Genomic DNA, 14,588 nt, shown 5'->3' with positions numbered 1-14,588 from the left:
ATAGTCCAAAAATCATGGTCTCTTTGGATGTAATTTGACCAGTATGAGAGTAAAATACTTGGCCCCTTATTTGAGCAGACAACCTGTCCTCCGTTATCAACGTTTGGTCCTCAAATGACCCAAAAAATCGTATTCTTTAGTAGTATGAAGTATGGGTACTAAATCGACTCGTTCAAATGAGCTTGAAGCTGTGGTTCTCCATGGGTTCTCTCAACTTGTCAAACAAACAAATCTGGTTCTTTCTCCAGCTTGTCGACAAAGTAGGAAATACAATATAAGGATATAAAACAATTGATCAAGCTTGAGTACCTCAATATTTCTCAGGAAATTCGTTCTCCATTGAAGCTCTATGGTGAAATCTGAGTGATTTCACTCTCAGACTAGGGAGTATCGTCACAACACCGAAGTCTGCTATGGTAGCTAAGCCTCCAAAGCCCTTAGCTTCCTCTTCCAACTCTCTCCAAGAGTTCTCTCTTCAAACTCACACAATGTCTGAAAATGCCCTAGAGTCTCCTCAATTCCCTTCTTTAATGAGTTTAGGATTGTCTTTTCATCTTCACCTTCCCTTTTCTCTCTTTATTATTATTATTATTTTTTTCTTTTTATTTTTATTAAATTCACTTTTATAAAGTTGTTTTATGATACTCCACTTTATAAAGTTAAAGTGACATCCAACTTGCCTAGGAAATATCATCCTTTCTCCTTCTTTAATAAAGTCTCCTTAGGGAAATTTAAGTCCCCTTATTAATTATTCCAAAATTGCAAAACTCCCAAGTTATTTTGCATGCACAAAATTTGGAACATTACATGATAAAAGGGAGCGATTGTGTAGCCCAAAGTTACCTCTCTCCTTGACCTAACACCCCTCTGGCATGCCTTTTACTTCAGTGACTTTTGTTTTGTTTCTTGCATAGATTGGGCGACCAACTTGCTTAATGCTTGTTCAACACCCCTTATAGATGTAGCGGTTCATTGCTCATCGGGGTTGGGACATTTAGGAGTTCCTTGATTCAATAGGTGATGTTGTCGCACAAAATGTCTAGGCACCGCGACAATGACTTAGATCGGGGGTTGTCACTCTGATCCCCAATCTCTCCGTTTAAGCTGTCTCCCAACAACAGGCTAAGGGGGGTAGACCTCACAGAAATGGAATGGAGGAGAACTAGTTGGGAACCAACCAGTTTGGGAGACACAGTCAAGCGACCAAGTACTTGTTTTAGATTTAGCAAGACTTGTAAGATTCGATTAGATTTAAATGATTGATACCAGTGCCTTATGGATTCAACTATCTTGCTATGACATTTAGGACCAAGTAATTGTTGAGCAACTATTGCTTAGATGAATAACTATGTTATATGAAATGCAAATCCTAAAACTAATGTGAGATGCAGGAATATCGGTTAATTTTAGTTAAATGCCTATCTAAGTTTTAACCCTTGGATCCTTTTTATATCTTGATTTTGTAGTAAGTGCCAGAGAGAAGATAAGGTGAAGCACACTAAGGTGTGATTAGTGATACCTCTCCTGAAAATCTAACGTACCCGGTGTCTCCGGCGTTGTTTCTCTGATGACTGCAAGGTCACTGTTTTAAGTACTACTAAAACCAGGGTTCTCAAGCAAAAATGGATGGGTACCTATCTTTCTATCAACCAAGCTTATGCTTGGAAGTAAATTTTAATTATGCAAGGCTAACTTAAAATGAAAATGCACGAGATGATTAGGAGCGAGATGAAGCTAGATCAAGGATTGAAAGCGCTTATGTCACAATCTAAGCTATATGCCAAAGCCTTAATCACAAAACAATAACTGAAAGATAAACCTCTTAAAACATTCAACTCAACAATGAAACCACCGTATAATGCCCAATAGGAAATTAAATCACAAGCTTATCACTCAATTCTTTTCAATGCAATTATAGCTCAAAGAAAACAATTTTTTTTTCACAATTCTTTAATATCACCCTCAAGATAAATGCCAATTATATAGATACTCAATTACTCAATTTAGGAAATGAAAGATATGCAATTTTCCACAAGTCTACGATAGAGTATTCAGTAATTCCTTGAAAAAAATCTCAAAATTAATTATTTTGATCCAATAATTTCAAGTAAATAGACCCACACTTAGAGCGATTAAATATATTTAAAATTTAATGCTAATGATTATGAAAATTAGCGCGCAAAAGACTTAAACACTTAATTCCGAAAATTAATTACCATGAAGGATCATGAAATTCAAATGTCAAACACTTTAAACAATTCTTGAATTATAATAATTTTCTTAAGTAACCCAAATCCAGAAAAATTTCTTGTTTTTCTATAGTCAAACTTTAGAGATAATTTAAAAAATTTAAATGTGCCTTGACTATAGAAGAATTTTAAATTTTCACCACAAAAATTTCCCTTTTAAAGATTTAAAGTCCCAAACCCTTAACATAAAAAAACCCCAAAAAAGAGCTTTAGATTTGTAATTTATATTACTCTTTTGGCAAATTTAATGTGATAGAGTTTATAGAAAAATTCTTTAAAGAGGCAAATCAAAAGATTTAATTTATTAAATTTTTAATGGGCCAAAGCCCACATAAAAATTCAATTCGAAATGTTTAAAGCATTAAGGTAATTTTTTTTTTAGATTTAATTATTTTTGAGAGGGTTAAGGCTTACCCAAAAGAAATCGAAATTAAAAAAAACGATGAGCTAAGGAAAAATAAAGGTCGAGGGTGAAAAAGCGTAGGGTTTGGACTACAGGTCTAGAAGCGTAAAGGAGGCACGAGGAAGCACCGCAAAAGAAAGGCAACAAATGGGAAAGGAGGGGCTAATGCGCAGAGGGACGAGGAGATGGGTAGAGCTGTGAGGAGGGAGAAGCAAGGGCCAGGGATGCGGAAGGAAGATGCAACGGAAAAAGGATGCAGGCTAGGAAGATAGCACGTGAAGGAGAGGGAACACAACAAGATCGAGGAGCGACGGAGTGAGGGCCGCGAGTAAGGAGAGGCTGCGGGGCAGAGAAAAAGATGCGTGTGGTAGCATAGCGAGGGATGGCAATGCAGATGTAGATCGAGGGAGAAGTTTAATGCAGTAGGCAGTAGTTGATAGGGATGTGGAGAAGATGGGAGATGCTATTTGGTAACAAGAAAAAAAACATAGAGGGTAAAGGAAAAAACGCAGAGGTGAAGGAAGGTTTGCAGAGAAAAAAAGGGTTCTGCAGGAAAAGGCAGCAGTAGGATTTTGAAGGGTTTCAAAGCAGCGAATGGTAGCCCAAGAACCTCAAAAAATTTCCCAGAAATTTATATATTAAACTAATATATTCCAGCTTCAAAATTCCTCTCAGAAAAACTTATGAAATACTCAGATCTAAATTTGAAACCTTTTAAAAAAATAAATTCTCGGAATAATCTTCCTTGCCAATTTTTTGTTGAGGCCAGATCTTGCCCTCCAAGGTCTAGATTTGGCTCCAATTTTATTTTTTCCCTTCAGATCCGCACTTGCAAAATAGAAAACAAAAACACCCAGGTCTCTATATATACAAAAGTAAACAAAACTCCAGAAACCCAAGTTATAAAATCTTCAAATCTATACAAAATATCTACAGATCTATGCACAAGAGTTGCGGATCTATTAGATTTGAGGAGTATGAGTCTAACTCCGCTCCCAAATTTGAAGATCTAAGGCTCTTACTATCCAAATCTATCAATTTTTACACAAAATATTTAAAACATTTTGGTTTTTTAGAGATTTTCTAGTCCAAAAACTTCATGCCTAAAAAATTAATTTTTAGATAAATCTTGAAGTTAGTATGAGGTAGGCTCTTTAGAAAATATGTGTTGAGAGTTGGCTGGTCCAACCGAGGACTATCCCCAAATGTTCAATGAAAAACTTCAAAGATCTTCTACATATACTAGATCAACCATCAAATCAAGTAGAGAAATAGAATAACAATAAAATATTGAAGAAATAGAGATACCTGCTAATTTAATCAAAATTAAAAATGTTATCCTAGATCCAACAAACTGAATAAAATACCTGGATTCAGATTATTCTAAGAGAGCTATTGATTTGCGATTTTCAAATAATATTTGTAGAAATTAAAACGATGTTACCAGAGATTCATGAAGAGGAACACCACTGCAATTTGAAACCCCAAAGACTTTTGCATTAATTCTAGAAAATATACAAGAGAGCTTGAAAGCTTAGTACACGATTCAAAGATTGGATGGAATAGACTGACACCTACTTCTCATTTATATATAAATTTTCCAACGGCTAGTTGGCTTGATCCCTGTCAAATTAATATCGACCGTTCATTAAGATTTAATTAACCTTTAATCATCACCATCGAAATTATTTATTTTTTGAGGAAAAATCGAATTTTTCATTTAATTGATTTTTAATTAACTCAAAATTAATTATTTTGAGTTAATTTCCTCAAAAAATTGACTTTGACTTAACCACCAAGGCCTAAGGGTCCAAAATTTCTTGATTTCTTCAATATTTCCTTGGCCAAAGACCTCCAAAAATTAATTTCCTTAAAAGCCACGAATTTTACCTTTGGAAAGTTTAATTTTCCTTGGGACACAAAATTAATTAAATTTTTGGCTTAGGATTTTAATTTAATTTTGCCAGAAAAAATTTAATTAATTGACTTATGAGGGGATTTAATATTTTTTCCAACCCTATAATATTTAGCTATGGTGTCTAATTATGAGGTTCCCTGTATTAAATATTTTTTACATCAAGATATTACAATTTAATACGTAAAGGGGGAACACCCGTTCATTATAGATGCCCAAAAATCTACCCAATTTTTCGACTCAAAATATGATCTAGTAGACCAAGTAATTTGTAATAAAATAATCTAACCAATTAGCTAGGATTATTCCCAAATTACTTTTACAAGGACTCGATAAAAAACACTAGGACTCACTTAATATCTTGACGACAAAATCCACCCTAGTTTTGGAGTGAGGTTGGAGGGAAAAGCTCTGTTGATCATTTGTGTCTAGAGACATAGATGAATCAGTGGGATCGTCACCAAATACTATGCATACCTAGGTTGTCACATACATGATGTTGTTACTAAGATCGTTTACATTATAACCATGCAGAATGGGTTTACATTTTTAACAAATTGCTGATTGATGGCAAAATCTGAATGATGCGGTCAACAGGTGGATAAAGGGTGCTAGTATAGGTGACAAATGACAGTCAACCCAAAGAATGAAGGTGGATATCAAGAACAGATGGAAAGTGACAAGTATGGATTACCTTGGGCATGCTACATCAATTAGTGCTTCCTATTTGCCACCTCCTGAACAGTGGAAAGAAATAGGCCTTACACACTAAACTAGGGGTAAATGATAACCTCCTCGTGAAGTATTGGAACAAGGGTACAATCCAAGAGTGGTCAATCATCCAATTCAACCAGTGATCCACATTAGACTGCCCTTAACATTAAATGAAAGCACATGATTACTGAAATGGTTGGCGTACCTTTTGATAGATGACCCACCTTCCTTAAAGGAGCCTGCTAGATGGGAGAGAGAACTGACTGGAGCATGGGTGGAGAGCTTTGAAGTAAAACTATCTGTGGATCATCATAGGGATGCTTGCTTGCTGGCTGATCTGATCAGAAAGGAGAAAATTTTTATGGGTGGAGAGCTTTGAAGTAAAACTATCTGTGGATCATCATAGGGATGCTTGCTTGCTGGCTGATCTGATCAGAAAGGAGAAAATTTTTCTGCTAGGGGTTACCCATTTTGGTGGGTAACAGTGGGTACAATAAAGGCTCTACCTCTTCTGCTAAGCATTCCCCTTCCTGGCAAGTTCCCTAGCGCATCACCAGAGCTCAATTTGATGCTATGAAAGCTGTTCTGGATTTCCACTTCAGATTCTCTACTAAATAGTAAAATCAAAGCTGAGGTTGCCCATATGGAGCAGGGGATCAAACAGAAGCGGAGGAAAGAAACTTTCCAAGGCCTAGCTTGATGCAGAATTCAAGGAGCGGGTGGCAGACATTGGATTCCTAGATCTAGGACACCAAAATCTTCAAGCTCATTGATTACTTGGTGGAGGAAAAAGGTATCAAGCAGCAAGCCTTTCTGCATAAACTTGACCTTATGGACAAGAAATTTGATGCTGTGTGCAGAGCGGCTTATGCTATTGAAATCTAGTTAATGATCCTGTGGATCCGTAGGACAACTCAATGGAAGGAGTTGACCCAGTACAAGAACCTGCAGGTACACATTGCAATCTACTCCGCTAGATGATGACCCTGAGGCTCTTATGGATATGCATTACTGACAGAATCAGGGACCTAGCCCTCAGGTCTAGCTACCCTTATCTTTGTCAGAAGTATAGAGGGGTATCAACAGTCACTTCAGACTCATGCTATAGATATTTTTTTTTCTGTTATCAGTAGGATAGTTCAGACTAAGTATATACTCCTACATATTCTGAAATACAGTCAGCAATTTTTTGAAGCAAAAACAATGGGCTTTCTAAAGTTTAAACTAATGTGATCCTGGTTTCCCAGGTTGTAGGCCACATTTAGTGCTGTCTGTACTCTATTTTGTGACATACTATTACTAATGCTAGCTAGCTTACCAGAAAGACAATTGCGTCACATTTTACTATTATCTGCATTATCCTGTGGATCTTGATTGATATGCTCCCAAAAATATTTGATAAAGTGCAGAGTGCAGAGATATTTCATTGTCATGATGTTAGGTTTAAGCATCTCATTGTTTTGGCAGTTATTTCATTCAGCCGAGCTTTAAATTCCTCTTAATGTTTGCAGGTATCATTGGCTTTCTGTCTATATATATGGTGTGCAGCAACTGACCCAGGAGATCCTGGTGTATTCAGATCTAAAAAGTATGGGAAAGTTTCTGATCCTAGAAAGGCTTCATACAATGATCCATTACCCGGATCTGTTGCTTCTGTTGATGACACAAATACAGAATCTATAGGAGAAAAAGTCCAGTCAGAGGGCGACCTGGTGACTGTATTGCCTGTAAAGGAATCCAGGAACTTGGAGGAAAAGAAAAGTGGCTTCAATAGTCTTTCATCATTTTGGATTGTTATTTGTGCCTGGTTCCCTTTGGCTCATGTATGCAAGAATACTTGTTCCAAAAAGCAATCTTCAGAGCAGCAAGTTTGTGATGATGACATGCTTTATTGCAGCCTGTGTGAAGTGGAGGTACGCTGTAAAGTGGTTAAAAAAACAAGAGCTTTGTAATTTAGAGAAGTCTGTATATGATTTATAATCTGCAGTGTGTCAGAGAACAGAGCTGAGTGAAAGGGGGATCATTCTCTAATGAAATTATAGATATTAATCTTTTTCATTTCTGAGACAACTGCGGTATACTATATGTCTTGACATTTGCATGTATAATTGTGGAAAAGCGCATGTGAATTCTACCTTTTGTGCCCTGTTTAAACCTCTCTCCAGTATGCTCAAAATAGAGCTTTCTAATTCATAAACCAGAAGATCTACAAGTGGTAAATTGAATACTTGCTTTGCAAATTTGAAAACTTTTTGGGGAAGTGCAGTGAGATTTGCGCACATTGGGGTCTTGTTTTAATACCATTATAGCTCATTAATTAAGTTCACTTGTAGATGCTGTATTGGTTACTATCTGCTAGAAACCATGCATCTTTGCTAAGGCTGCACATATTTTATGTTGAAGGTGTTTCCTATGGAGTTATCATTTTACACCATTGGGATACGAAATAAACCAATTTGTCTGATCATTTGTTTTGTTGCATGGCATCTTCTGTTCATGCTTATTTGGTATCATGTATTTTTTTTCATATATCTGTTTGGGCAAACCCACATTACAATAAACTCTGAAGCTGAGTTTCTCTGAATGTCTCCCTTACCCCTGTTTCCTTCCAGGATGTTTTGAAAATGAAACACTTGTGAAACTCCTAGCAAACATTTCCTGTCCTCTGGATTGAAAAAAAGGCGTGCTTCTCTTTTTCCCTTTTTTTCGAGAATGCTGTGTTTCTTATAAAGCAGGAAGCAACAATCAAGTATGCAACAAAGCAGGAAGTCGCAAGTGTGACACAAGCACAAGTGGATGCAAGTGAGCATACACAGAAGCACATGCACAAGGAATCAATCATTCAAGCAAACAAGCTTGGTAGCACGTGTATTTTTTCCTGTCTGTGTGTGTGCATGTGTGTGCTTGTGTCATTGGTATATGCTTTATCACTCTATGGTAGTTATAAGTTCAAAATTTATTGGTGACAGGTGTATGATCTTTTACTCTCTGAAATTGCTTTTGGTCTTCATGTTCCTTGTGTTTGGACATGCTTCAATTGTCTGATCAACGTGACGGAAAATAGGCGTTGACATGGGCATGAGACCCTTGGTAGCATGTCCCATAAAGGTTGCAACACTAAGTCCTTGCTACATACTGCAGTATTTGTGTATTCAACTCCAAAGCAATGTTACAATATTGTTTTGTGGTATTTATTTCCAAGGGTCCAGAATTAAACTTATCAAAAATATGAGGGAAATTATTGGAAAATATTGGCAAGCATAAATTTGGACCTGAAAAAATTGGGGTCATTGGTAACTTAAAATGCTCAGGAAAATCGGAAATATTGGGAGAATTCGGGGATATTTGCAACACTGCTCCAGAGAGGGAGCATTCCTAGCAGCAGTTTTCACATGTTTTTAAACAGGAGTTCATATCTTTCCATGGAAGTTTGTGAAGAGGCATTTGATAATGTCGTTTCTAATAAGTTCTTCACTGAGTAGAAGAGGAACTTCCATTGAATTCTTCGAAACAAAAAGTATATATAAAGCTTGAAGGAATTGAATTAAAGATTTTGAAATACCTAGGTTAGTTACGAAAGACCTGTTTTGGAGGATCTTGTAAAAACATCTTTAGTAGACGCAAGTAGTTTTTAGGAGCACTCCACAATGGAAAACCTTTTTTTTTCCAAAAACTTCGCTTAGAATCCTTAATATAATGACTCTGAACAAACTAAATCTCTAATGAGCAAGGGTAAAAACATGGGGGCACACTTAATTAGCTGTTGTATAACCATGTAGATAGATACTGTAAACTGGGTAGATTCCAAGAAGCATAGCACTTTTTACTAAAAGTAGACAGGAGGAGTCCATGGGGTTAGCCCAATTGGTTGTTGCTTTTTGGGAATTTGGTTAGTTCTGTGCCAGCAGGTGCCTGATTTGAATCTTCCCAGGTGAACCACACAGTCTATGCTGATTAGTGTTATTAGGATCAGACTGGTTGACCCCAAATATGTGAACTGGACTAGAATTGGGAAAAAAACAGGCCAAACTGTTGGTTAACGAAAAACTGCATAAAATATTAAAATTTTGAAAACAAAACATATATAGTCATGTGCATCCATATGAATCCAAACCTTTTATACACAAATATGCAAAGTTTCTCATTTATATGGCAAGTAAGAGTTCATATAACCAAGCATTGAGTGCAATACTTCTTTGAATCAAGATACATTAACAAAGAGGTTCTAAATGTCATCTAGAGTCCAAAAATAAGCATAGTACTAATGAGTAACTATGGTGACATAGTCTAGAGTCCAAACTCTACAATTTGATCATATGGTACTAGTATTTGGCCGTGGTTGCATTGATTGTTGAACTGACACTAGGGTCATGATAGAAGAGTTCAACAATCAATGCAACCAACATTATGGTACATAGAGAGCTTGGTTCTTTTGATTAAATGCCAGTTCGAAACTCTTATACATGATAAAATCCAGTGGAAACCTTGCAATCCTGCCAATCCTAAAGCCTTGAAAACTGTTAGGTTAGCTGAAGTTTGAATGGAAACTAAAATTCTTCTTTCTCCATATGAAGTCCAACGAGGTTGGAACCACTCTCAAACATCCCAAAACAGTTAATAGTAATGTTAAAATTTTAAGTAAAAGGATAGGAAGAGAAAGATAAGGAGAATGTCAACTAGATAAGGAGAATTGTTGGATTCACACTTATAAGGAGGGGCAGGGGGATGAGTATAATTTCACACTTATTTAAACAGTCATGAATCATAACTAAACAATCTCACATAGGGAATACCAGATATAAATGATTTTTTTTTATAACAGATCTTTGTGGGCATCAACCTACTGATACAAATTTTGTAGGCGCCAACTCATAACAGACATCAACCCCTTTTGCTCTGAGATTTATAGGCACCAACCTACAGGGGTCACCAATCCCCTCTACTACAAATATTCACAGGCACCAACCTACTTCACTGAGTCTGCTTCCTACTTTTGCCTTTACCAGGTTTGTTAGCTGCTTCTTCCTGCACTAGGTTTGTTTGCTGCTTCTCCCTTCCCTAGGTTTGCATCTCCCAAAACTTGTTTTTGGCATCTTCCCAAGAACAAACTTGTACAACATGCCACCGATCCAATTTACAAATTTGATTATAAATTTTTTACCCGAGTCACTTATGTATGTCTCTTTGGACTCTGAATTTTTCACAGTATAAAAAGGTCCCAAAAAATAAGTTATAACAAAAATGCCAGACTAACTTGTTTGAAGCTGATTTCAGTACTATTTAGTAACCCTATCTGCCACACGACATATCTATGAAATTATAGTGAACTAAAGTCTTAAATTTCTACCACAATTACCTAGAGATCTTATCTCTGTTTCCTCAAGATTTCATAGTTTGAAACATCTTAGAAAAAAGTTACAGTGAAAATGCCACGCTGACATGTTTGAAGTAGATTTCAAGAGCATTCATGAAGCCTAACTTCTTCAAATCATATCTCCTAAATTACAACGAACCAAAGTTGGAAATTTCTACCACAGGTAGATGAAGATCTCCCCACTATCTTCTCCAAGTTTCATGGTCTGAAACATCCAAGAACAAAAGCTATAGTGAAAATGCCGAGTTGACCTGTTTGAAGAAGATTTCAGGAGCATTAAGGAACCCTAACTTCCTTAGATCATATCTTTGAAATTACAACGGACTAAAGTCTGGAATTTTTACCATAGGTACACAGAGGTCTCCCCTCTATCTCCTCCAAGTTTCATGGTTCGAAACATTCCAGAAGAAAAATTATAGCAAAAATTCCAAGATGATTTCTTCACTCCACAAATCACATTTTTGCTCCACCTTTACGATTCCAAGAGTATTCCCTAGATTTTGTTGCACACCTCAGAGCTCTTCTTGCTTGGATGGTCTTCAAATGCACTCATTTATCCTTTATTTATAGTATTTCTATGTTCACTTATGGGGATGACTTGTAAAATTGGTTGGGTTGACTTGTACTTTTCGGCTCTACCGACTTGAGAAAATATTTCATATCTTCTCATTCCTATGGAGTTAGAGGGAGTGCCATATATCATTGGAAAGGTCTTGGAATAAGCTTTTCAACCATATATCCTATTCTTCATTGTTGATTTTTTGTAGCTCGGGTAGGTACTTCTGCACAAGCCTTGTGTTTAGGCATGCAAAACTCACCTACATCACCTTTGAACACTTGCTCTAACACGTTGAACAAGTTGCTAATGTAACTTAGCCTAAGTTTAACTTAAGAAAAAAACATATATTAATATGTTGGCTTATTGAGCTAATAAAACTTAGGAAAAGTAAAGTAATTTATTTTAGTAAGTTTTAATCTTAGCCATTGATCTCAAGTGAGGCGAGATCTAATCTCAATTGTCAATCACTTTGAGATTAGGGTTAGGGTTAGGGTTTTATCTCAATGTAAAATTATAAAAGCAAGGCTAGGGAGAGGGAGAAACACACACTATGTAATGGCACTAACCTCAAGAGGAGTGTGATACTTTGGTGTGTCAGGTCTGAGGAAGGTGTAAGGAACAACGAGGGAGACAGATCCAAATCAACTGAGAAATATCAAAGGATAGATCTAGAGTTTGATCAGATGGATAACTCTAGGTTTATTGTTGTATTTTTAATTCCTTAGTTGGACCATTATCCCAGGACAAGAGCCCAAGTAGGTTTAGATTAATTTATTAATGAAGAACTGTGATTGGGAGAAATATGTTGTCATATGTGATTGAGATTGATTGTGTATTTGTGCTTTTGCTGAATATTTTGTTAGGAATTGAGTTGTGTGTTTATTCAGTATGTTTTTGCTAGTAATTAGGTTTAGATTAATTTATTAATGAAGAACTGTGATTGGGAGAAATATGTTGTCATATGTGATTGAGATTGATTGTGTATTTGTGCTTTTGCTGAATATTTTGTTAGGAACTGAGTTGTGTGTTTATTCAGTAAGTTTTTGCTAGTAATTAAACATTGGGTGCTGGGTTCTGAAAACTAACATGGTATCAGAGCTGGAACTCTGAAGTAAACCAATCTCGGAATCACAAATGCTAGGTTTGATGGCGATCATACAAACAAAATTCTTTTAAGGGTTGAAGTAAATTAGTTGAACGATCGACGAGGATATTTTTTTTAAACAGGTTGGTTTTTTTTAAAGGGGGCACGATATTAAAACAAAAAAATAAAAAAAATAAGAAAGGGAAGGGGGATGTGGTCAACAGGCTTGACGACCTACCTAGTTGACAAAGCATTTGCGAACTACTAGGCCGACCAACCCACAGATTACACTGCCATGGGGGTACTGGTTGTTGCAGGCAGCCACTGGGCCTTGCCAACTAAAGAACTATGCTTGGAAGTTTTTGGGCTGCAGCTTGTAGGAAAGGCTTGGGGTGGAGGAAAACAATGGGAGGCGACAATCGAGAGGTAGCAGAGGCTATTGTGGTAGTAGACAAACCATAGGTGTAGACAACAGGTCTGACGGTGGCACAAAGCAACAAATCAAACGAGCAAGCAAGTGAAAGTGGTAGAGGTGGCTTTGGGGTGATCGATTGTAGGTTAGAGACAAGGTCCAAGACACTGGTGATGGCGATAGTGGGTCATGTGACGATGATTGCTTGTGTCTACTTGTATAGGCCATAGGATCTAGAGGAAAGTGTGGAGCTTTGGAAGATAAGGAAGTCATTTGTTGATCCAACGCCGACATAGGAGATGCTGGAAATAAGGGGGGAAAACATAGTGTGAGTCCGATAAGTAACATGTCGACAAAAATCAAGCCAACTACAATGGATCATTTGCGAGTGGGAGTGAGTCGAGTTGCCCCAGGTGTAGATAGACAGGGGAAGACTAGCAACCAACACAGGGGTCCAGTTGCAGCAGTTGCAAGACTGCGGGGAAAATCGGGTTGTGTAGTTGCCAAGGAGTCGAGCTGGGTGTTTGGTCAAGAGGTCGACAGACAGTCAGCAACAGGGAGATGCAATACCACAAAGAGTGAGCAATGCACAACGACCAAGACAAAGTTGTTGATCGGGCCGTGGATCAATTTATGAAATCTGGTAGGGACGTGATCTTAATGTTGAGACAGGCAGACTATAGTTCACAGAGAGCTTGGGGTCATGCGACTATGTGAGGTAGTAGAGACTCAATGCAGAGTGTCAGGATTGCCACATGTGGAGGCATAAACATTGAGTTGAGCCATTGAGTACAGATCATCCACTAAGCATTGTTGTGGGTGTTCTAGCATGGATGAGGTGATGGGCCACAAGCAGAAACATTAAGTCGAGGCAGGTTAGGTTGCTAGGTGGGTAGCAATGAGTCCCTGGGCAGGAGATTTGCTGCGACAAGCACGACCTGGTAGTGGATGGAAGAGCAGGGTACAAAGGACAATATTAGCTTGCCAATAGGATTGGTAGAGGCCAACTCTCAGAGGGAGAGAGGGAGATCGTATCGGTTGAGGGATTGGCAATAGATTTCATGGGTGTCTCAAAGGATTGAGACATATCCACAATTGTGCTAGAAGGACTTAGCATAGTAGGGGTGATAGAGAGAACAAGGAGTGAGAAGCTCCGAAGGTTGAGCAACTCTAAGGGAGCCAACCTTTAGGTTTAGGTAGGGGGGAGTAATCGATAGATTCCTCCAAGTCTGACAAGAAGGTTGTTGAGGAGCAAGAGTCTTCTAGGAACAACGCCAAGGGGTGTTGGACTTTGTGGATCTTTCTAGACCAGGTGGTAAAGAAAGTTGAAAGCTTCTAGTTTAGAGGGAGCAACCAAGGCAACAAATACAAGTCTAGGATTGAAGACTGTTCCAGGGGGCAAAAGTAACTCCCTCGCTAGGAGGGAGTGTTGAATTTTTGTAGCTCGGGCAAGTACTTTTGCATGGTACTTGTGTCTAGGTGTACAAAAGTCGCCCACATTTCCTTAGAACACTTTCTTTAGGTTGAGCAAGTTGCTAATGTATCTTACCCGAAGTTTAACTTAGGAAAGAACACATATTAGTACGTTGGTTTATTGAGCTAAAAAACTTAGGAAAAGTAAAGTAATTTACTTTAGTAAATTAATCCTAGCCTTTGATCTCAAGTGAGGCGACATCTAATCTTAGTTGTCAATCACTTTGATATTAGGGTTTTGGCTCAATGTAAAGTTATAAAAGCAAATCTAGGGAGAGGGAGAAACACACAGTATACGACGACACTAGCCTCAGGAGGAGAGTGTGATACTCGAGTGTGTTGGGTATGAGTAAGGTACATGTGATAAGAATCACTTAGCTAGTAATTGTTGATAAGAACTCTAGT

The 14,588-nt window shown here is 37.6% G+C and overlaps 1 protein-coding gene across 1 annotated transcript in view; it reads left to right on the top strand.

Annotated features, from left to right (window-relative positions):
- Positions 1 to 14,588, top strand: part of LOC149265825 (putative protein S-acyltransferase 22) — a 63,576-nt gene that overhangs the window by 16,179 nt on the left and 32,809 nt on the right. Inside the window, exon 3 of the mRNA XM_089429786.1 lies at positions 6,793 to 7,194. Coding sequence (XP_089285912.1) covers positions 6,793 to 7,194 — 402 coding nt within the window. The remainder of the gene's footprint in view (positions 1 to 6,792; positions 7,195 to 14,588) is intronic.

Source organism: Pinus tabuliformis, chromosome 6 (assembly GCF_031772625.1).
Source record: "Pinus tabuliformis cultivar Carrire ecotype Pingquan chromosome 6, CPIR1, whole genome shotgun sequence".
Classification (NCBI taxonomy): Eukaryota; Viridiplantae; Streptophyta; class Pinopsida; order Pinales; family Pinaceae; genus Pinus; species Pinus tabuliformis.
This window is presented reverse-complemented; position numbering and strand designations above follow the sequence as displayed.